Source organism: Lissotriton vulgaris, chromosome 4_1 (genome assembly GCF_964263255.1).
Source record: "Lissotriton vulgaris chromosome 4_1, aLisVul1.2, whole genome shotgun sequence".
In the NCBI taxonomy this organism is placed as follows: domain Eukaryota; kingdom Metazoa; phylum Chordata; class Amphibia; order Caudata; family Salamandridae; genus Lissotriton; species Lissotriton vulgaris.
In genome coordinates this window covers 746,643,977-746,666,987 of record NC_141691.1, presented here as the reverse complement: position 1 = coordinate 746,666,987, position 23,011 = coordinate 746,643,977, and the positions used below count along the sequence as shown (strand labels likewise).

Sequence of the window (23,011 nt, the reverse complement as noted above, 5' to 3'; positions counted from 1 at the left end):
TAAGATGCATATGAATTAAAAATATGAAGATGATGGTTTAAGTGTAGTTTGATCGTTACATTGTAATAAGGTTGTGCGTAACTGAGTCTGCGTCAACAGTGTGTTGGCCAGCCAAATTTTTCATGAAGAAGGGGAAAGGGCCATCCTCAGTCCAGGAGTAGGGCAGGGCCCAGGTAGGCACGCCAACCCTGAGCCCCAGCAGCAGCAGCTCCTGGTAGATTCAAGTTGAGAACAAGAACAAGTCCAGAGTGTCACAGCACCCTTTTTATACACACATTCTTGGTCTGAAGGGGCAGGCAGGGGCAGAACCAGCTGGAACTGGTTATGGGGGGGGGGGGGATTCTTTACACTGGCCAGGCTAGGAACATCAGCCGCACCCCAGGGGGTGGAGCCAGCATTGTCTGGGGAAAACCCAGCCTCATTCATGACACGCAAACCAGACAGTCAATCCACAAGCAGACCCAGGCTCACTCCTCCCCTCACATCAGCATGCTAAACTCTCCATTCACAACCGGGGCAGACCCTCCCAGATCCTGGGAGCCAGGCTCACCAGCCAGCCTCGTCCAATCATACGCCAGGCACACATTCCACAAATATGCCAACTTCCAAAAGGGGGACTTCTACACTAGACACACTCATACCACATATACCGTTGGGCAGCATTCAATCTCACGAGTTCATACATACCAGACTTGACCCTGCACACCCTACGCATCGGGAACTACCGAGGACACATCCATTCCCCATGTATTCCTATGGAAGGGTAGGTCGCTCTCTCTTCACACGCACTCAGAGGGGGAATCACCATCCCCAGGTTACATATACCATAAAAACTTCAGGGGCGGACCTGCCAGACGGGCCAAGTCCAACATCCATGGACTAGATAATTCTCGCTTCGGTGCCTGACCTAATCATGGGTTCACACTCTGCAACTCTGGGCATTAAGCTTGCTTAATCTCCACAACGGCCCCCCCGCTGCAGGATGCCTGGCTTTCACCTTGGGGGATGCCCTGTAGGGGCTATCTCACAGGGAAAAGCCAGGACGGGTTCCCAAGGCAAGCGCGGAGATACCCCTTCGGGGGTCGATTCAGGCGCTATACAAGAAACATAATAATAATCCAACATTAGGAGTGAGATACCTTGTGTCTAAGATTTCAGCAAAGAAAGTTGCAACAGTCCAAGTCCAGCGCTAGATATCAGGAGTATGCAGACCACGTTAATCAACATCACTACATGCAGCAAACAGATGCTTACTTGGTAATAAACCTTCTATCCTATACTTTTGTTTCCACCAACGAGGATCAATTTCATCCTGCATATCCAGGAATTTCCATTTTTTGCTACAAAGCGGGTGTCCTCTAGTGTGGGTGCTGCACCAGAACATGGATTGGTCCACCTACCCCAGACTGTTCGTGCTGAAGCACAAATCCCAGAGTTCACAGCGTCTCCTATAAGAGCCTGTGGTGGTGAAAGGGTACACATTGAGACCCAGAACTAAAATTCTGGCTAGATCATGAAAGTAATCCAATATAGCGAGTTCTTTACAGCAATTTATATGCTTCCTAAAACTAAATCATTAGCGGTTTCACATTCACAAAATGGATATATAGATCTCTGGGGAAGGTATCATTTGTGTTCTTCAAGCCTGCAACCTCGAAAGACATTATTGCATTTTGATGTGGTTACAGTTTGTTGTTGTGCATTTAGCAGAATTGACCGACACGATAAATATTGTGGGTCACTACAAGTGGTACTTTAACAGCAGAATGGACTGATTTTTAGGACCGAGTTCTTACATACTGGAATTATTGCGATAACCATTTCACTGGCAGTTTTACCTGAATTTAGACAATCTTTTCCATGCGTTTGCTAATGCACTGGATTTGTAGCTGGATAGCCCCCTGAAACTGCTGCAGACAATTCAAAGAAATGGTTTGCATAAATTAGGTTCACTCTAAGGCCATAAAAAAAAATAAAAGGGGCTCCTCCAACTCAAGGAAACTGCTATGTGGCATTGCTCAACCAGGAACCTCATCTGGTTAACTAAAAATTCAGAGTTGGGCTTTTGGTTTAACCACAGACCAACAAATTTCTCGGCAAACTACTTTAAACCAGTTGGTGCCATAGTTCCCAGTGGGTAGACAAGACTGTGGCAAATTCACCATCTGCCCATATTGGCATACTTGTAGACAGTCTGAGCAGAGAAAAAAGAAACAAACTGCTTCCGCCAACAAAAACTATCCAGCTATTCACACCAGACCATCTTCGCACTAGTAGTCGATCCGGTTTTAGGCGGCGCCTACAGAAGACATGGCAAGCTGCCTCCTGCTGAGGGCCCGGCACTTTTTTTTAACAAAAAATGAACCACTGATTACAGTCCTGTGTAGCTCTGGGCGCATTCAAGTCTGCGCTCATAAATGACCACTGTAACCTCACCTGTCTGAAAGGGACTTCCACACAGTTATGGCCGTGTCCATCTCATTGTGCATTGAAATGGAACAGCCACCGGCATTGGCTGGAATATTTAGCGCACTGGCACATAACTATTACAGTAGTGATGTCATACTGACCTTTGGCATCAGCTTTTTCAGGTATTATTTCTTACCTCTGTGTTTTGTTTTTTCACATGTTTGTCTGCACATAGGTCTTCCTTTATCTGCTGCACTAAAGTATACATTTTACTTCTTTTGCCCTTTTTTCTACTCCCATATAGTGTTAGAATTTACTTAGAACTGTCCATGTATTAATAGTATGTTAGCTTCTATGTAATTCACGGTTGTGCATCTGTAAGAACCTGCCACAAGGTGCCGATAGTGTATTCCACTCAATAGAACCCGCTTGCAGTATTGTGCCACCCAGAGAAAAGTGTTGCCTACTTAAGTGGAATGTGTGCAATTTAAACTATTAAAAGTACATGTTGGATACAAGTGTGTGGCATACGTTTCTGTGCATGAAAGGATAAGGATTGGATATATCCACGACGCATTTGCTATAGCTAATCAGGGTTATACTGTACTCGATTTAAGGATTTGCTGGGAATGAAAACAAAGAACTACTTGTTCGTGGAAACAATGGATTTGTTTCCCCACTGTCTCCCCGACCCATCGCAAAAGTCAAATACATGCAGGCAAAAAACAAAACAAAAAAAAAAAAAAAAAGCAGACTTTTCGAATTAATGTTCTTAAATAATTTTAATAATCATTTTGATGCTGGAAAGACAAATATATCAATATAGACGTAAAGATTGTTTTTCGTGGTCACAATGTGTGTTAAGTCAGGACCAGAACTGCACTCTAACAATTGTTAAAGGCAGTCTAGGACCACCGTCATACGTTCAATTGGCAATGAAAAACATGATAAATAAAGCCGAGTGCAAAAAGTTATCCGGAGTGTAAAAAATGTGCCTGTAAATGGAGGCCTATTTTTGGTCATTGGCATGAAGCATCGTCATCTGCATCCTCGTCAAACTCGCCTTGCTCGTCAGCAGTCGCATCTTGGTACTGCTGGTATTCTGAAACTAGGTCGTTCATGTTGCTCTCTGCTTCAGTAAACTCCATTTCATCCATTCCTTCGCCGGTGTACCAGTGCAAGAAAGCCTTTCGCCTGAACATAGCAGTGAACTGCTCAGAGATTCGCTTGAAGAGCTCTTGGATGGCTGTGCTGTTGCCGATAAAGGTGGCAGCCATTTTGAGGCCTCGCGGCGGAATATCGCAGACTGCTGTTTTCACATTATTTGGGATCCACTCGACAAAGAAGCTACTGTTTTTGTTTTGCACGTTAAGCATTTGCTCATCAACCTCCTTCATGGACATCCTCCCACGGAATATGGCTGCCACGGTCAGATAGCGGCCATGGCGCGGGTCACAAGCAGCCATCATGTTTTTGGCATCAAACATTTGCTGTGTCAATTCAGGCACAGTAAGGGCACGGTACTGTTGGCTACCACGACTGGTTAGCGGGGCAAACCCTGGCATGAAAAAGTGCAGACGAGGGAAAGGCACCATATTAACCGCTAACTTTCTCAGATCAGCGTTGAGCTGGCCTGGGAAACGAAGGCAGGTTGTTACTCCACTCATAGTGGCAGAAACCAAATGATTGAGGTCCCCATAGGTAGGTGTTGTGAGCTTCAGTGTGCGAAAGCATATGTCATACAAGGCCTCGTTGTCGATGCAATAGGTCTCATCGGTGTTCTCAACCAACTGGTGGACCGACAGTGTGGCATTGTATGGTTCCACCACAGTGTCAGATACTTTAGGAGAAGGCATCACGCTAAAAGTGTTCATGATACGGTCTGGGTATTCCTCTCTGATTTTGCTGATCAGTAGGGTTCCCATGCCAGAACCTGTGCCACCACCAAGAGAATGGGTCAACTGGAAACCCTGCAGGCAGTCACAGCTTTCCGATTCTTTTCTTACGACGTCCAACACAGAGTCCACTAGCTCAGCCCCTTCTGTGTAGTGACCTTTGGCCCAATTATTTCCAGCACCGCTCTGACCTAAAAGACAAAGCAAAGTGTTAGGATTGCTAAGCATTGACGTGAATAAGCAAAAAAAAAAAAAAAAAAAAAAAAATTCGATATTTATGCATCAATTACTGATAACTACAATACTCGATAACATTTTCCATAAATGTGCCTCAAACATCAATTCTTTAAATTTGATATGGGCAACTTTTGATAAGTCCATTTTATTAATTGTACAGAGTTTGATAGCATGAACTTTTCCTCTAATCGGGTATCAGAGCACTTTACATAGCACCAGTTGCATTACATGAGGACATTCATTTTTGCTCTAAACTGAATTCATACTTTCCAAGTATGTTACATTTATAACAAAAGTAACATGCTGGTTCTGTATTTTAATGTACACCTAATTCTGAAGAGGATAGGTCTATCCTGTGCTAGTCATAAATTTGTAGGATCTTTTCCACTTCGGTGTGCTCTATGCTACGGGTCTGTCAGCAATATTGCCACCTGATAATATTTTTGGAATCAAAACCCAAAAAATGTGCTTCAAATGTAGTGTGCACTTTATCATGCAATGGGACAAATCAACCTAACCGTAACTCAGAATAATATCTGACAAAACGTACGTGACTGCATTCCTGTTCCCTCTGGCCACTGGTTAATGCCTGTATCTGCCAAAGTCTCTGGAGAAAGGGACTGCGCTGGATAAATGAAAGATGTAGACGCAGGCCTCTAGGGATGGGAGATAGCTAACCAACTAGTTGAGGCCGCACCTATGAGAATAGTTACTAGGGAGAGAGTGCTAGAAGATCCATTCAAGACCAGCCCTAGATAACGTGCTGCTCTGGCTCCCCTCGTGCTACATATTGAGTAATGGTCTCCGGCACTTAACCTGAACTGCTGCAGCCTGATAAGAGCGGACGATTATCCAGCACCTCCGATAATTATGCATTACGAGTGGCCGGCCCCAGTGGACATTTGGTGGCCCGACCTACCATAGACACTGATCACCTTTCGAGTGGCCAACCATATTGGCTTGGGAACTAGTTCTGCCCTGTGGGGGCGCTCTACCCTTCGGCCTCAACGCCACGCAGAGAAGCAGGTGGCCCTTCACTGATCTGCCTACCACATGGAACTAGCCAGGGATACCCTACAGACTGCTTGAACACCACTCATGACTGCCTAGTGTGGCCTACTCCCTGGTGACCACACAAATCTTTACAGCGCAGAAGGGGGACAGACCTCTATATCCCACCCTCCCAGTGACCCGGACGACTGGACCATCCACGTTTCTGCTGCTCCCCTCTCCCCGGAGCCACACTAGGCTATCCTCACCATCACTGAAACCAGGGAGGCATTGGAGCACAAAATGGAAGCCTTAGTGGCAGAGCATCCTCTGCGATGAGGAATGAAGCAGACAGACTCACCTACCCGGAATATGCGGTTGGGAGGGGGTAGGCACAGACAGTGGTAGGGTCCCTTCAGTAATGCATAACAGTTGACAAACTTCGAATTCTGGAATAAAGATCTGAGGATGCAGAAGGTAGAAAACAAAGGAACAACGTGTGTATGGTTGGGCTGCCTAAGCAGAGGGAAAAGGATATGGTCGCTTTCCTAGACACCTGTTTGAGAGAGACTGTTGCATCCGACAGTCTATTACCCTTCTTTGTGCTGGAACATGCGCACAGGGTACCAATCCTGCTTACATCCTCCAAAACCAAGATGCCACAGATCACACAAGGTCAATTGATGAACTGGGCCGAGAACATCCCTGCCTGAATAGCCAACTGATCCCTGGTGATTTGGAAACAATGTAGTGTATCTGGTAGCTACCTGTTATCACTGAATACTGAAAGGCTTGGGAGAAGAAACACACAAGGTACATCTCTATTCTTCACATATCGGTGTGCCGCAATGGGCCCTTGGGAGCCCTGCTCCACGGAGTGGGCCCTATTAACAGCTGGAGTTCCTTATGTGACTGTTGCTCTATTTGGTTTGTATGGAGGGGCCATTGTCCCTCTATTCTGGGGTGGAACGCTTTTGCTGCGATCAAAGTACAAGTTGCTAAACTATGGAACACTGCCTTCTTCCTCGAGTTGGGGCTCCCGATACCAGACCTGCCCTCGCATGATCTAATCCTACTGCTCAACGGTCTTGGTATAGTGCAGGATACAAGATCCTAACGTGGAATGCCCAGGAAATAACCATGGTGAATAGGTACAAGGTCCAGGCATACCTGAAGCGGAGGGGAGTCCATATTGCTCTGTTCCAGGAAACCCACCACACTACACTGGAAGGGGCTGCTCCACAAGATGTGGTTGGGACAACTTAACTACATCACCTATTCTGCCTTTGCCAGGGGTCCTCTCATATGGGTGTACCCTTTCAGGCCTCAAGAAAATTTACAGTTTCATACAGATTACAGGGAATACTCCTTTCAGTCTTCTTTACATGACCTACATGTCTGATTAGACACCTTCCTATGCACGCCGCCTGTCCACACTCTTATCTCATACCAAATATTTAGCCAGAACCATATCTAACCATAACCCACTGCTCCAGGCACTGGCCTGGGTTCTGACCCTGTATCACTCAGATCTGGCAACCCAAGTCGGAAAAACTTGGAAGACCGATTGTTTGACCCTCTATTGGGGAGGGGATTCGAAAATACTTGGTGGAGAATTAACACACACCTCTGTTGTGATATAGCGCGGCACCTTTAAGGTAGTGCTTGGGGACCAATGCATCGCACATGCGGGTGGGGTTTGTAGGATCCTCGTCTAAGAGTACCGAACATATGAACACCACCATGGATAATTGGAGTGGATTAGACAGGATGACCCCTTTCCACAACAGCTGCTCCTAGTTGCATAAAACTGGCAGAACTAGTCGAGAGGCTGTGTTGCTTTGGTTATAAGGCATACTTGGTCAGTCCACATGCAGAACAGGAGAAATCCTGGACCATGCTGAACTGGCTGGCGCACTAGTCCTAAAGGGGATCCACAATTCTAAAATTGGACGATATGAAGGCTGGTACAGACAACCAAAAATGAAAGCCATTCAGAAATATACACCATGCTCTATGCCAGTTGTGAGCAGGCTGCACCCATGACCACACTCATACCTTGTGTAACTCTGCCTATCCTGACTTACCCAGGAGGCGATACAAAAGGGGATGATTGACGGAGCGTTTGAGCAAATCAAACACTCACCCCCAGTCAACTGATCTGGGTCCAATCCATCACCATTCTTTAGCTCACTCAGCCACCCCAGTTCAGACATGGCCATATGCAAATCAGTCTGACCCTGTGCCTCATGGGAACAGTCCAGCCCGAACTGCCAAGCCATGTCTTCCCTGGACCGGAAACAAGCATCCTGGGACCTTGCTCACTTTGCCACTGGATTCAAGCAAGCCGGGCTGAAGACGGCTGGAATGCCAGAAACCGGTACTCGGAAGCTTGTTTCCGGTCCAGGGAAGACATGGCTTGGCAGTTCGGGCTGGACTGTTCCCATGAGGCACAGGGTCAGACTGATTTGCATATAGCCATGTCTGAACTGGGGTGGCAGAGTGGGCTAAAGAACAGTGATGGATTAAACCCAGATCTTTTGACTGGGTGTGAGTGTTTGATTGAGTCAGATGCTCCGTCCATCACCACCCCCTTTTGTACCTCTTTTACCCAGGAGGCAGCAGTACGATCGAAGAAATAACAGCCGCTATTTCTGCTATGGCATGAGGTAAAGCACCAGCCTCCAACGGTCTTCCGGTGGAGGTCTACACTATGTAGACTAAATTATTAGCAGCAGACTTCATGAAGTATATAAACCAGAAGGGGATGTTTTGTTCCTTTACCGTCTACTATCAGGGAAGCATTGATGGTTCCACTATTCAAACCGGGATGCCCATTCCCTGATGTCACAGCGCATAGACACTGGTCTGTTAAATTTAGACTAAAATGAGGGCCAGCTTCCCCTATATGCATCATACTATTCATGCAGATCAGACAACCCTAAATATCTGGAGTCACAACACTTCCTAGCAGCTCAGCACTTGAACGCAGAAGCAGTAGTTGTGTCAGTAGACTTGGGGAAAGGCTTTGACAATCTAGATTGGGAGTAGCTGTATGCTGTGATAGGGAGGATGGGTCCGGGTAGAAACTTTATTAATTGGATGAGACGTGTATGCCCCGCTGTAGCACTGGTGAACGTTGGAGGCGTTATCTCCGACAGCTACTGTGTGGCACAAAGTACAGGACAATGGCGACTTTTGTACCCTCTGCCATCGCAGTGAATCCCCTAGCGTGCAAGGCCACACAGGTAACGCATTATACTGGCATTAATACCTTAGGAGAAATCAAATTGCACTGCATTGTATGCCAACGTGGTAATTTTTCCTCAATGATCAACAAGATGTTGAGGGAGCCTCCCAACTTCCGGGCTGCACATGATTTGCCACAAAACCTGCTTTTTTACTTAAATCCCAAGGAAAGGATAATGCAGACCCCCAGGGAACCCAGGTGAGAGCAGACATTGCTTCGCCATCTACGAGCCCAACTCTACAGGAACGAAAATGATATCCTGGAGAGCAAGATAAGAAAAGTGATTACAGTGCTCCAGACCTGTGTGGGGTTCTGGAGGCCCCTCCCTCTCAATGGGTAGAGTGGCGAAAGAAAGGGCTTTACCAAGGTTCTTCTGTTACTTTGCTACTCTCCCCACAGTAGTACCCAGGAGTAAGTTCAGAGAACTCCATATCCTACTAACCGACCTACTATGGAATAACGGTAGACAGAATGGCACTTGTGAAACTCCAATTCCCTAGCCATGATGGTGGCCACTCAGTGACGTATTTTGAATCCCATTACCTGGTGGCTCAGATGCAATGGGCGTTGCGATGGGTGGCAGCAAGAACTCAGAATGTGGCCATGGTTGAGGCAGGGTAAACGACGTTTACCGCAAATTTTTCTCCCCACAGGATATCACAACGCGGTCGTTACAATGACCGCGTTGTGATTCCGCACCATTACTCCGCAAGTCGGAACAATGACTTGCGAAGGGGGAGGGGGGTGGGGAGTGTATTTTAAATCCAACACCTTCTCTAGTGTCCTCACTGACTGGAGTTGGAATAGTAAATTATACTATTCCAACATCCAGCACCCCCCATCCGCAAGTCGTTCTTCCGACTTGCGGAGTAATGGTATGCGGAATCACAACGCAGTCGTAACGACCGCGCTGTGATTCCCTGCGGGGAGAAATACCGCAGAATTATGTCACACATTCTTGGGGCAGATACCACACGTCCTGTTGTCCCACCTATGCCTGGAACCTAAGAAAATGATCGAAGCCTGGGAGTTTACAGCTTGTGGCCAATCCCTTCCAGGCGTGCTACCTCCAGAAAACTAAACCCCCCCACACACACACTTGCCAGCGATACCCCTCAGCTGGATTTGTGTCTTTTTACCAGCAGATGCTCGACCACCGTTGGTGGACTGGAAAGAGTTGGGCATTGAGACAATGGGTGACCTATACGCTGGGGGGCAATTGCAAACCTTTGAAGACTGTGCAGTCTTTGCTGTTTGAGGCACTAAAATCTTGGGGTGTGGCCGTAGTGGGGGGGTCGGGTTGCTATGCGGAACCCAACTCACATAAGGGATGTCACATAATTTACACGTCGTCAGGTAAACACACAAAGCTATCACAAGCTTTTATAAAGACTGATTGAAGGTACTTATAAAGCGCACTTATGCCGAGGAGTCTTGGCGCAGCATTGTTTAGGGGACTCTGCACAGAGAATTTCAAAGACAAGTTCAGATGTCATTTACCGGGCAGGTCTCTACGCTCTAGTCTTGCCAAGCACAGACTGATCACCTGGGGTGGTAGAGAGTCCCATCCTTTGCACAGCTCAAAACTGGAATCGCCTGACCTTGGAATTTAAAACTATCCTTCCTTATTCGGTTCAGAAGGCCTGAAACCTGCCTTTTTCGACAAGATCAGCATTTCTGATCTATTGTTCTCGGGTATGTTCCTTGCTGCTGCCCCAAGACTCCTCTGGGCAATTGTTTGCGCTTTATAAAAATATAAATAAATCAAAAAAATAAGGGAGTAAACTAAGTATTAATCTGTAGACCGGTTACGGCCAAGCCGAAGTATTAGAAGAGCACAGCCAAGCACTAGGATTAAGGCCAACACTGGGCGATGTGTGGCGTGCACACCTCTGGACAGGCGTCAGCAGCAACAAACTCGCTTCAGCAATCTACATTTTGCACATACTGCGTTTCTCTCAGTACTTCCATGATAAACAGCATTCCCCTTTAATCCGATTAATTCATGACGCATTTGTCCTTTGAGGGGACTCGAATTAGGACAACAAGCAAATTAAAGAAAAACAGACAATAAACTAGCTGGGCAGTAAAATTCAAATCATACCAAAGACAAAGTTGTCGGGTCGAAAAATCTGGCCAAAGGGTCCCGATCTGACGGAATCCATGGTTCCGGGCTCCAGGTCGACCAGGACGGCGCGGGGCACGTACTTGTTACCTGCGGGAGGAACAGAGCATGGTTGAGAAGAGATGGAGGCGGGACAGTGACGCACATGCGCTGCGCGCGGTCAGTAAGGGCAGAGCCTTGGAATGTACCAACACCAACTAGACGCCTAGCGCATCGAAGCCGCATGCATTATTGAAGTAGGAAAAAAAAAACACTAAGTTGGTCTGGCAGTTCTTAATTTACCACGTCTGGTTGCAGTGACTGATATTGCCCCCTGCTTAAAGGGTATTCGGATTTTGCACAACGTGACACGGTTACAAGCCATAGTGGAAATTGTAGCGACCAAGCAGTAAAATGAAAATGGCTACAAAAGTAACTAAGCAGACAATATAGCAGCAATTGTCCATACACTAGGGTGCCACGAGCAGAGCCGCTTTAACACTGCTTTGAAATATTAAAACCCCGTTGTGGGATGAACGTATATAAAGCCTCCCGCTAAAAAAAAAAAACATGCCCATTGGAATAAGCCTCAAAGGAACGCCACAGTCCATTCACACCTGCCAGCTAGCCTCTGAGCGACACTCAGCAAGCCATGGCTGGGCATGTGGGCTCAGATGTATGAGAAGGACAAGCATTTACAATGCAATGGTTTTGCCTTTGTTAAAGTTAGAGCGATTGGCATTGCTCTTGACATTATTTTTATTTATGTTTTTTTTTAACATAAATAAATGGCATTGTCATTTACAATGCCACTAGCTTTATCTCTTGCAAATGACACACACCAACACCCACAGAGAGCCCCCCCAACACACACAAACCCCCCCCACACACACACACCCACACAGAGCCCCCCCACACACAGCCACACAGAGCCCCCCCACACACACACCCACACAGAGCCCCCCACACACTGCGAGCCCCACCCCACACACTGTGGGCTCGCTGCGAGCCCCCCCGCAGGCAACAGAGGCACGAAAACAGGGTCACAAGCAAGCAACAGGGTCACAAGCAAGCAACAGGGTCCCAAGCAAGCAACAGGGTCACAAGCAGGCAACAGAGGCACGAAAACAGGGTCCCAAGCAGGCAACAGAGGCACGAAAACAGGGTCACAAGCAGGCAACAGAGGCACGAAAACAGGGTCACAAGCAGGCAACAGAGGCACGAAAACAGGGTCACAAGCAGGCAACAGAGGCACGAAAACAGGGTCACAAGCAGGCAACAGAGGCACGAAAACAGGGTCCCAAGCAAGCAACAGGGTCACAAGCAAGCAACAGGGTCACAAGCAAGCAACAGAGGTACGTAAAGAGGGCCACAAGCAGGCAACAAAGGCACGAAAACAGGGTCCCAAGCAGGCAACAGTGGCACGAAAACAGGGTCCCAAGCAACTCTGGAGACCGATGCCCAATCCCCTCCGCCACTGGGTTAACGCGTGAGCCACCTCCAAACAATTTCACACCCGCGGCCCGAAAACGGCTGGGGAGGTCACTGGAAAGCCCCTGTCCAGTATGCAGCTTTTTGAACCATGGGTGTACCAGGGGGTCTTGGACTTTTCTGATTACACGGACCATATCGCTGACTGATTGAGGGGCCCCCCACAGGCAGGGGACGGGATTAACACCCTGGCTGGCAGCAGACATAAATTATAGACTATTGCTATTACTACACTAGTCAGAATTTTAAATGGAAAATATCCCCTTATGTCAGCCCCTCTTAGACCAAGCACGTTTCCCACACGTTCTTCATTCTCGCTTCTCTCCGGTATCCTCTCACCATCCCTCTCTCTCTATTCCCCCTATTGCTGCATCTCTCCCTCCCCCCTCCCCCCGCCGCCCGTATCCTGCTCTTCTCTCCGTGTTATTCTTACACCTGCATTTATCACAATTCCTCCCACTTACTGAAACGGCGAGGAAAGTTACAAATGGGAGAGCCATTACCTTTATTTCATAAAATAAATTATTCACGCTAATAGGGACTCGCTGCATTCCTCCTCTATTCTCCCCGCTCTGAACAGTAAAATCACTGCCAGTAAGTGACCTCACGTAGAGGCCTCCCGTGCTGGGATTTACTGAGTGCGCGGACCCAAACAACGAGCGTACACGGTCACCTCTTGCCCGCAGCTGCAAGACCCTTCATTTTCCCCAAGCACAAAAGAAGACGCCGAATCGCGATGCAGGTTTATTAATAAAATGTTAATGCGTGTTCTATTAGAGCCTTGCCACTGAATTCAAATTGTAATTTAACTTGCGCCCTTGTGCACAAACATTTCTTTTGTTATCATGGAGCACAGAAATTTGGTCAATTGCCGCCGCGTGATGGGGGAAGTTGCGATGTCTTTGTTCCGGTTGCTCCGGAATGAAAGACCCCGGTCCTAGATGGATAGATAATGAGCCGCAAGGTCATGCCTCGGAGCCGTATGTGTTATAAACTGTGTAGGGTACAGCCGATAATACGCAAACTGTGCCTGTGCGCAGTGATAGTATAAATCCTGAAGTCCGTTACTTAATGTTATAAATACCGTAGGGGACATCCGCGTTATATTTAGTGTGCTAGTTGTACTTTGAATGGCATTTATATGAAGTATGGTGTGCGGAGCTAGCGAAAACTGGGGCATTTCAGAGGCATTTAGTTTTTATTATGTAAACTTTCACTTTCTAAAGTAAATTTCAAAAGTTCTCTTTAAACAAACATTAATGTAACCTAAACTGCAAGATAGCAAAAGCCTGCCTGTTGAAAATGTCTTAGCGCCCATAGGGCCAAACGGCGAGAGCCCTACATACCGTCATACTTGCTCATAAAGCACTCGTGCACACTAAGCATGACACCCCGTGCCACACAAAAGGCAGACCCGAGAAATACCGCCTCGTCCCGCAGCCAGAAGCATCCCGAAAACTCAACGCGAAATTACATAGTTAAATAAATAACGTAGCCGTCAATTACGTTCCCGTCAACCTTGTAATATATGCTTCGTAAAGAACGCGACCCGCGACGAGCTACCAGCCCCAGTGGGGGGTCACTATTGTGAAGCGCTCTGCCGCCTTCGGGTAAAGGCCGCGCTGCATTGCATTAAAAATAAATAACCTGACGCCGCTTCCCAGACTCGCATATATATTCCGCACGCTAGGTGCTCGGGAAGGGGGGGGGTGTCCAGGCACAGCCAATATGGCGGCCCCACGAGGGCCACCAACTGCCTCCGACGATAGTTACTGTCCAAAAAAGCATGTCATGCCTTTATTTTATGCATTGCACAAATATTCAACCGATGCTAATAAATACGTTTGTTGTCTTGGGCTCCCCCTTAAACGGCGCTCATGAAGTCCCGTGCACGATGTAGCGTCGCCAAACATGTGCCTCCTAAACAATGAGAGCCAAGCACGCCACTCTAATGCAGTTCGTAGGGTAAACTCTTGAAACTAAATCTATCGCGTGGCGGATGCCTGTAACATCTGCGGTAGTGTTGGGGGTTGCCTTGACTGGGGTCCTGTGCGCTCCCGCTTGGCCCGGTCTGCCCTTCTGTTCGCTCCTTGCCCGCCGCCGCTCCTTTCTCACTCCGACACGAGGCTCAGCGGCAGCTCTGCCATTTTACCGAGAACCGCGGAGCGGGACCGGCCCGGAGCACAAAGAACAGTCAGAGGGGAGTGGAGAGCGGCAGGTTGGAGAGGCACTTACTGGGAGCGAGTGGAGAGCGGCAGGTTGGAGAGGCACTTCTCCGGTCTCCCCGCGGGCGCCGCCATACTGCTGCTGTCTTCTCCTTCTTCACCCGGGCTGCGGGGGGCGGGCACTTCCGGCCGGCCGCACTAGGATTGGCCGGCCGGCCAGTCACGGGGTTAGGAGAGACGCAGAAGTGCCGGCAATGCCGGACCAGACACGGGGGCGTTCCCGGCGTCGCGTGACGTCGGCAAAAGCCAAAGAATGTCGGGAACGCCCCCGTGTCTGGTCCGGCATTGACGGACAGGCCCCTCGTCCAATGGCAAGGCTCCGTTTACGGAGCCAGCCAATCAACGACGAGGGCCGACCCAAAGCACCCTACAGTTCTCAACAGGATTTCGCCTGCGCGAAAAAGCTGCGCAGAGCGCAGCTTTCGCTAGGCAAAACCTAAAAAAGGTCGGCCTACAAGGAACGGGTATTGTCACAAACACTTTAAAAAAATAGCAAAGAGGCCAAATTCCAATAAAGAACAAACACATTGATGATTAGTAAGGCATTAACCTCTAAAAGAATGAGATCTATATACAGGCAATAGAAACTGTTCAAGTCTAGTTTTTGGTATATGGTCTTATATGATAATGATTTTTATTAATCATATTTAGACCTATATTTATGGTATTATAAGTTATGTGATTATTGCTTCAGCTGTACTTTTCTTCATGATAAAAAAAGTATATAAAAAATAAAAAATTAAATATTAAAAAAAATTAGAAGGCATATCTAGGGAAGGGTGGTTTCTCGCTGCTCGGGCCAAAAGCAGCAGCAGGCCCCTTTTTTACCAGCAAGCTGGTAAGTGGAGATAGGAAGATTAAATAAAACCTTCACAGGCTGTATTAGGTCATCTTCCAGTTCCATCAACCCTGGGCACTTCATGACTGAACGTCAGGAGCGCCCAAGAGGCTGGCAGATTTGTGGACCGAGTCTTGTGGCTCCTGGAGAGGGAGGCCGGGAGATGCTGGCCATGGTGGCCATCTCCCAACTATTCCTCAAGGCAGAAAGCAACAAAGACCAGGACCAAGGCCTGATTTCCATTGCGGAACCGCTCACGTGGAGAGAAGTAGCCCAAAAAAAACGAGCCTGCCTGAAAACCCCTCGCCATCTGAGTCTTCAAAGACAGCAGTGTTGGGGGACAGTGGCCAGTGAACCAAAAGCAATGACTGGACACTAGCAGTTCTGATGGGAGTGGAGAGCTTTACACCAAGTCTACAGCACTTGGCATTGAAGAGGAGTGGAACTGATTTCATGATCCTTCTAGTGAGGAAGAATTCAGGGAAACTGAAAAAATAGCTACTTTGAGAGTGCTTTTTTGCCAACCTTTATAAGAGGGGGATTTTCAGAAAGTGGCAAAATGCGTGTATTTATCAAGGAGAAATATTTAAGAAATGTGGGTTAAAAAAAAACCACACAAACAAGTTGCTAGCTAGAAAATATTGAGGCTTTCTCGGTGCAAGTAAGGGGTGCCAACGTGTACATGGACCAGCTGTATCCAAGCCCCCCCCTCTTGCATTGAAATTCTATGGGTTTCCTTTGCCAAGTTCTCTCTGGCCTGATAGCCCTTGTGGGAAGACAGAGCCAGGAATTAGGCACTTGCTGCTGGCCAAGTTTATATACCAATAAAACCCTATCACCCTTCTGATATCAATACATGGAGCACACATTAATTAGGGGTAACAGAAAAATAGGGCGCTAAACAGTGTACTAAGTTCAGCATGGTAATAGTGTAGTACTGCATGACAAAGTCAGGAACAATATTGGCGTGCCAAGAATGACAGGCGCTAGAAACTGCAAACGGGTTGGCTCTCATAACCCATTTCTTGAGAATCTTGGCAACTTCTGAAAGATAACCCTAACACAACACAGCTTCCTTTAGCAGAACACTCCAACCACAGCTTCATTTCATTCCTTGGTAAGGAGCACATGTCTAGTTTGGACAAAGCGCTGCACTGGATTACAACTACACAGACAGGTTTATATTAGATGAATCCGTATGGCAAAAATACTCAAAATGTAGATTATGCTTTGATTTCAGAAAGTTGGTAGAAAATGGAGCATTTCAAGGGGCGCAGGTGCAACGCAAGCACCACATTCAAAGTGCGCTGAAGACCACGCCCAAAACAATTAAGCAATTCTGGGACAATTGCTTGCAAGGATGTATCAATGTTCACACACTGGGATAATCTTTAGTCAGAAGATGCCCACACAGCACAGCGCGCTGTTGAACTCACCATTATAGAGTTCATTCCTATAGAGGGTCCCGATACTGAACCACATAAAGGGTGACCCTCCGGGGATGACCCTTGGTCTGCTTGTAGAATATTACATAGAGCAGACTACATTCTTTCCTCGCTAGATTCCTTGCATTCAAACAACATACAGGACTACAATCATTCCAGGAGGTTCCTTAAATTAGAACTGGAGACAGTGCAGCGCTCTACCTTGAGATTTTTACGAGAAGTCCGTGTTGAGATACATTTGGTGGTCACATCAATGCAGCAATATTACTGAGTTTTCACCATACTCATCTGCACGCCTTGATGGGCAGTATGGTGATTTAGGGTTTATACAGTTAATTTAGTGAATGCTGCATTATGGAGGTTTCCCTAGGAGGAGGTGCACTTCTTTCTCTGCAGCAGGACATCCCACTGCTGTTTTACTAGGTAGAGGATGGCTCATCAGCTGTGCCACCTTATCTTGGAGTATTAACAAAGATAAGTGTAAAGGCGGTTGGTCAGCGAGTTAGATAGAGTGGGTTCTAAAGGTCAGCCACTGTCTGGCAGCAGAGAATTTAAGATAGTACAAACTGGCATATCTGTTCAGAAGAGCACATGACCCAACTTTGCAGTCATCTGCATGGTAATGACCATGCACCCCTGCCCCAACAGTACTGTCTAACCCATGCTCATTTTTATCAAAGGAAAACAGGAATCATGTGTGTGCATCATAACATCGGCCTGTCTCTCGGAGTGCAGTCTTGTTAGACCAGAAGTGCCACTCACAGTGGTGAAGAGATACTGCCTTTCCCAGGAGTGAAGCAGCATGATGTGGTGGTGGTAACACTCTATTTAGTGACCAGTGGGACTACGTGTCATTTTATCCATCACTGGAGTGAGGCCTACGGGCTCACTTACTTAATACTGCACTGCTGTGTACTAAACTCACCCTTACCCTACATCAGATTGGTGTATAGGGGTGCGCAGGTAATGAGTGGTGTACCTAGGCTGGGTGTAAGTGTGCATGTGCATGGTACGCTACAGGGGTAAAGTGGTACATGCTAAATGTAGGTGCTGAGCATGTGTGCCTGTGAGTGATACACTCAGATAAAGGGTTAACACAGAGTGTGTGCTCCTGTTGACTGAACAGAACTAAGATCAAGTACACAGTACTGAATGTGTAAACACTTAAAACACCTTTAAGTACAGGCAAGGACATCTCTAATAATTTATTATACGGTCCCAAAGGCGAGACCCATTGGCTATGCCAATGCTTGTTAAAGTCAGAAACGTATGCCCTCAGGCATGTCTTTCCAGTGTCCTATGCAGCTAAAGCGGAGTCTGGCTCTGGGTCACCCCTTCAGCCATCACCTACCTAGCTGGACATCTGACATTGTTTCACGGTTCTTCTTGGTTTTATTTCTCCGACTACCGGGACTGCTCTATTCCCCCTGGAGTACTTTCCCCCCCCCCTTCAGATATATCTGAAGAGGTCTGCTTTCCTCTCCCCTGTTTACCTTTCCCCCCCCCCCCCACTACCTTCCATTCCCCATATGACGTGTGTTTTGGATATGTTATGTGCCAATATCTTACATTGTGTAAGCTCACTTTCCCCCCTATTTTAAGATTAAGAGTATGGTTGAGGCCCTGGGCTAGCCTTTTGACCCGGGCCGGACTGGCTGTAGTGGGTGTAATCCATGGCTGGAAACCGAAGCCTGCAGAAACCGGAGCCTGCAGTGAGTGATGGCGGTCCTGCGATTCAACCCTGGACATGCCTACCTTCCAGTCCCGACCTATATTGCTTTGTAAACCGCACCCCCTTCTGTAACATACTCACCCGAGGCCCCCAGAGAACACTTCATCGGAGTGGCCTGTCCCGCCACAGACTCATGGACCTCTTTACTTTTTCTTTTGTCCTGGCCGCCATTTTGCTGCTGTTCTCGGCCGCTTTTCTCTGGACCCAGACCCACCATCTTGGCCATTCCCTCGTCCTTTACCCTTTTCCCTCGTTTCCCCCTTGACGATCCACAAATGTTTCTTCCATTTTCTGATTTGCCTTTTTTCCATACCCTTATATCCCTCCCACTCGGTCCTGTGACTTCGTCCCACTTACTGGAACTCTGCTCTTCTGTTTATTTTGGGTCTTGACCTGAGAAAATCTACTGTGTATAAAAAAAATAATATATATATATATATATATATATATATATTCACTAGTATATGCAGTAGACCTTTGTACTCTCTACCATTCCTTTGTGACTCTTAAGAGTATATCCATTTGTAACTCTTCCTTGAGTGACTTCACATCTTGCACATTTGCAATTTTTTCTGTTGGTATCTTATGTAACGCATGTAATCCTAAATCCTTATGTTTTGCAACTAGTTCTTATGTAAAGCGTTCTGACACCGTCGGGTAAATCGCTCTATATGAACATCGCATTAAATAAATAAAAACACAGAACGTGTTCCCAGTGGGCCAGAAGGGTTGGGACCTGGTTTGTTCCTGTGGGACAGTTTTTCAGCAGTGCTGCATTATCAGCCCCCGCCTAAGCTAGTGAATATACTAGCACAGCATGCTAGTGAAAACACAAAAAATACATTTCAGAAGGAGGGCTTTGCTATGCAGGCACGTTTAGCAGCCAGGGGTTGATTGACTTGAAGGTGTCAGAGCATGGTAGTATTTTGTAAAAATGTTAAGAAAAAAATGCTACAAAAATCTAAATATAATCCGTGAAACAGCTGTCCACATTATGCTGACCTTGCTCCACTGAGGAATAACAGCTGAACCTCTTAACTTACCCTCAGAAACCCCACAGGCAAATCTGCACTTTAAATAAAACATATGTGCGGGGGGGGGGGGGTGCTCATACGAGTGTCAGTGACATCAGCATCACTCATGCAAAGACAATCAGTACCGCCTACCAGAGGCCTCGTTGTAATAGACATTGATCCTCTCCAGCTGCAGCTCGCTGTCTCCGTGGTAGCTGCCGGTCGGATCGATGCCGTGTTCATCGCTGATCACTTCCCAGAACTGGAAGACAGACAGACAGCAGGCAATTAGACAGCGCGCGAGGCCAGCATGTGTCGCCCTCCCAAGAGACCAGCGTCACCAGATGACTCAGCCGGGTCTGGTCGGTGTCAGCCCCCCCCCCCCCCTCCCTCCCTCAGCCCTCCTCCATCCCCTGCTGCCCCCCCACCCCTTGCTGCCCCCCCCAACCACCAAGACTTGGGCGTGGCCATGCAGTATGGATCTTGGAACTATTGAAATGTGTCCACCCATCCATCCACCCTCAAAGACCAAGGCGTGGCCGAGCACTCCTGAGCTTGGAATTACTACAATATAGGCACACCTTTCCCCAGGGGCGCAGACCAACTTTTTTTTTTATTTGAATGTACCTACATTTTTACTACAGAACACATTTATTAAGGGGCGTGGCACCCAAAACACACCCCTGAAGCTACGCCCCCGTTAACCAGCACCCCGATCTGAGTGCCCAGCTGGTCCTGTGTAATTAATACATTGGATTTCAGGAGGGCCCATCCTTCTTTACTTAGGGCGAGGACGAGAATAATTATAACAGCGGAAGCTTCAAATCGGAGAGAGGGGCACATAGGAAAGGTGTCAGATGGGGTTGACGCTGCGCGGAAGGAGAGTGAAAACAAAGCATGGCCATTTCCGGAACGGACCCCACCCAAAGTTCCTCTTCGGTGGGTGTCATACGGTTACCGACTGTTCCACCCCACACTTCCCTGGTCTCAGCTTTTGTAATTGGTGCCTGGTGTGCAGGATTAAAACAAACCAACACTAAAGCTCCCAGAATCTGTCAAGTCCCGGAGCAAGGGTGGTTGGCGGCACTGACACACCTGCTAATGGACAACTGCGGAACTGGGCGGCGGCGGGGTGGTTAGGAACACGTTGTATTGGCTCACAAAAAGAAACAATTACTAAATTTCTCGTCCCACATCCATAATTTGGAATTGGGACCTTCCGTTCTTCTCGCACACACGAGCACCTCATCACACGAAGGAATGTGTTACACGTGGGTGAAAATCACGCCCAAGAACAAAAATTGTATTTCCATTTTATTATAGAGCTTTCGTTAAGCAGAACTCGGTTTGAATCAGCCCCCCTCCCATCGTTTTCCCCAGATTTTGTACTTTAATTTGGAGGGGGGGGGGGGGATGTACTTGTACATCATGCTGCTGTAGCCCCTGTACTGGAATGCTAGCCATGACCCGGCTTCCTTTCTTCTATAACAGTCACCAACAGTATTGGAGGTGTAACACCTTCACTTAGCACGAGCCGCTAAATAAATGCACGTTTCATTCTGACATGTAAGGGCTGGGGGGTGTTTGGGGGGTTGCAATTGTGGACTCCTTCACAGAAAATCTGCTACCAGCGCCGAATCCGGCTTCTGTACCAGCCGCCTCCCTATTTTCATGCAGAAGGGCCGCAAACGCCTGCTACATCACTGGACACAATGTCTCAAGACAGATGGGTGGGGGGGGGGGGCCCGCACCCGGAGAGTTCACCCATCAGCTGTGCACAGCGCTCCACAGCATGTGGGCGCCACAAAGGGCCGCACCCATCACCCCGTCATGGACATGAACTTCTCAGCTGTTTTAGTGATTTATACCGCATTTAAAACCGGACCATCTAAATGCCCCGTTCCTAGCTTGCACTTTTGTGATCCTTTCGGATCTGGTGTGGCGGACGGTCTTTGCTTAGACGAGAATAACCCCACAAACGTTAAGCGATTCATAGAAAAAAGCTAACCCCCCCCCCCAAAAAAAAAGAAAAGGGGAGGGGGGAGAGAGAGATACTAAATCATTGATGGGCCGTGATCTCAAATGGTGTGAAGTGTGGTCCAATATCCACCTCTGATGCCCGCGTTGTGGAAAGTATACCCTTATGAACAGGTGTGTTTGATGGGTGTGGCTTTAACACTTGCACTAGCTTAGCGCAAAAGAGGGGGGGGGGGGTCTGTCAGAGGTGATGAGGGCCCCCCGCACGCCTGCCCTAATTCTCCCATCTATCTCACCCATTCTATAACCATGACCCTCTCAGTGGAGGGTTGGGGGCGCCTGAAGGAGCGGGGACCCTCCCGGCGCCACAGGGGGGTGCGTTACGCCTCTGTACTATCGGATGAGCACATTAAGCACCCCAGACTACCCTCAAACACCGCCCACACCCGTATTTAAATGGTCAAATATATTAAAGTAGTTCATTTATTCGGTAACCCGTCCCTCCTGCGGTCTCCGCTCCCCGTACCTTGGCTCCGATCTGGTTGCCGCACTGGCCGGCCTGGAGGTGCACGATCTCCCGCATGGCTCTGCTGTGCTTCGGGGCGTGGGGATGCGTCTTACCGGCTGGAGCCCAAGCGCTGCTCTGTGGAGGCGGCAGCTGGAGAGGGAGGAAAAGAGGGGAGCAGCTGGGCGTGGCCGTGCGTGCAGGGCGGGGCAACACGCCCCAAACGCCCCCCGCCGCGCTCTTGATTAGCTGAATGACAACTGAAACTGACAAGAGGGGTGGGGTGGAATGAGGGAGGGAGGCACGGGGTTGTCATCCTGCCAAGGATGTTATCGAGAGTCGGTAACAAAAGATGCAAGCATCAGCAAAAGCCGGTATTTCTCTCTTTTTGAATTATAAACTTAAAACTCAAGACATCATTTTATCCACTTTTGTTTTGCGTGAAATGGGCATGGACTTTGTTACTGCAGGTTAATTTGAAAGAAAGAATACAAGCCCCTCTCAGCACTTGTACACTAGTTTTAATTGGCTGTTCAGATGTTTGAGTGGGTGAATGAGAATATGAATCTATGGGTGGATAGATGAATGCGTGAGTGCAAGGCTGGATGGATGAATGAATGAATGAATGAATGGATAACTGAATGAGTGCATGGGTGGCTACAGGCATGTTTGGGGCAGCAGGTCGTTCTCCGGCCATTGCTGCTCATTCACATAGGAACACACCCATTAATCCATCCATTCTTCTAGTCACTCGCTCTTTAATAATGAATTAAATATTTAAAGGACACTCTTACCCTAAGCGGTGTCTTAGTACAGCAGAATAGTGTCTGGAAGACAGTCTTTTATATGGGAAGAGTTTTCCCCCCCCAAGATGATTGTAAAGAAGACCTAGTGAGAAGG

The 23,011-nt window shown here is 47.8% G+C and overlaps 1 protein-coding gene across 1 annotated transcript; it reads right to left on the bottom strand.

The window, feature by feature from the left end:
• Window positions 1-3,176: 3,176 nt before the first annotated feature.
• LOC147722526 (tubulin beta-2 chain) lies at window positions 3,177-22,248 on the bottom strand. Its single transcript, XM_086965048.1, has 4 exons — window positions 22,133-22,248; window positions 19,783-19,891; window positions 10,886-10,996; window positions 3,177-4,495 (listed from the first exon to the last, which is right to left on the bottom strand). The coding sequence occupies exons 1-4, from the start codon at window positions 22,187-22,189 to the stop codon at window positions 3,429-3,431; spliced, it is 1,344 nt and encodes a 447-aa protein (XP_086821174.1). The 5' UTR covers window positions 22,190-22,248; the 3' UTR covers window positions 3,177-3,428.
• Window positions 22,249-23,011: the final 763 nt, after the last annotated feature.

What these genes read in the sequence shown, in the direction of transcription:
- LOC147722526 (XM_086965048.1), bottom strand. Translation starts at nt 22,189, where the DNA reads ATGCGGGAGATCGTGCACCTCCAGGCCGGCCAGTGCGGCAACCAGATC. An exon ending in GCAACCAGATCGGAGCCAAG is followed by an intron (nt 19,892 to 22,132) that starts GTACGGGGAGCG and finishes TCTGTCTTCCAG; the next exon opens with TTCTGGGAAGTGATCAGCGA. An exon ending in CTATTACAACGAGGCCTCTG is followed by an intron (nt 10,997 to 19,782) that starts GTAGGCGGTACT and finishes TTCCTCCCGCAG; the next exon opens with GTAACAAGTACGTGCCCCGC.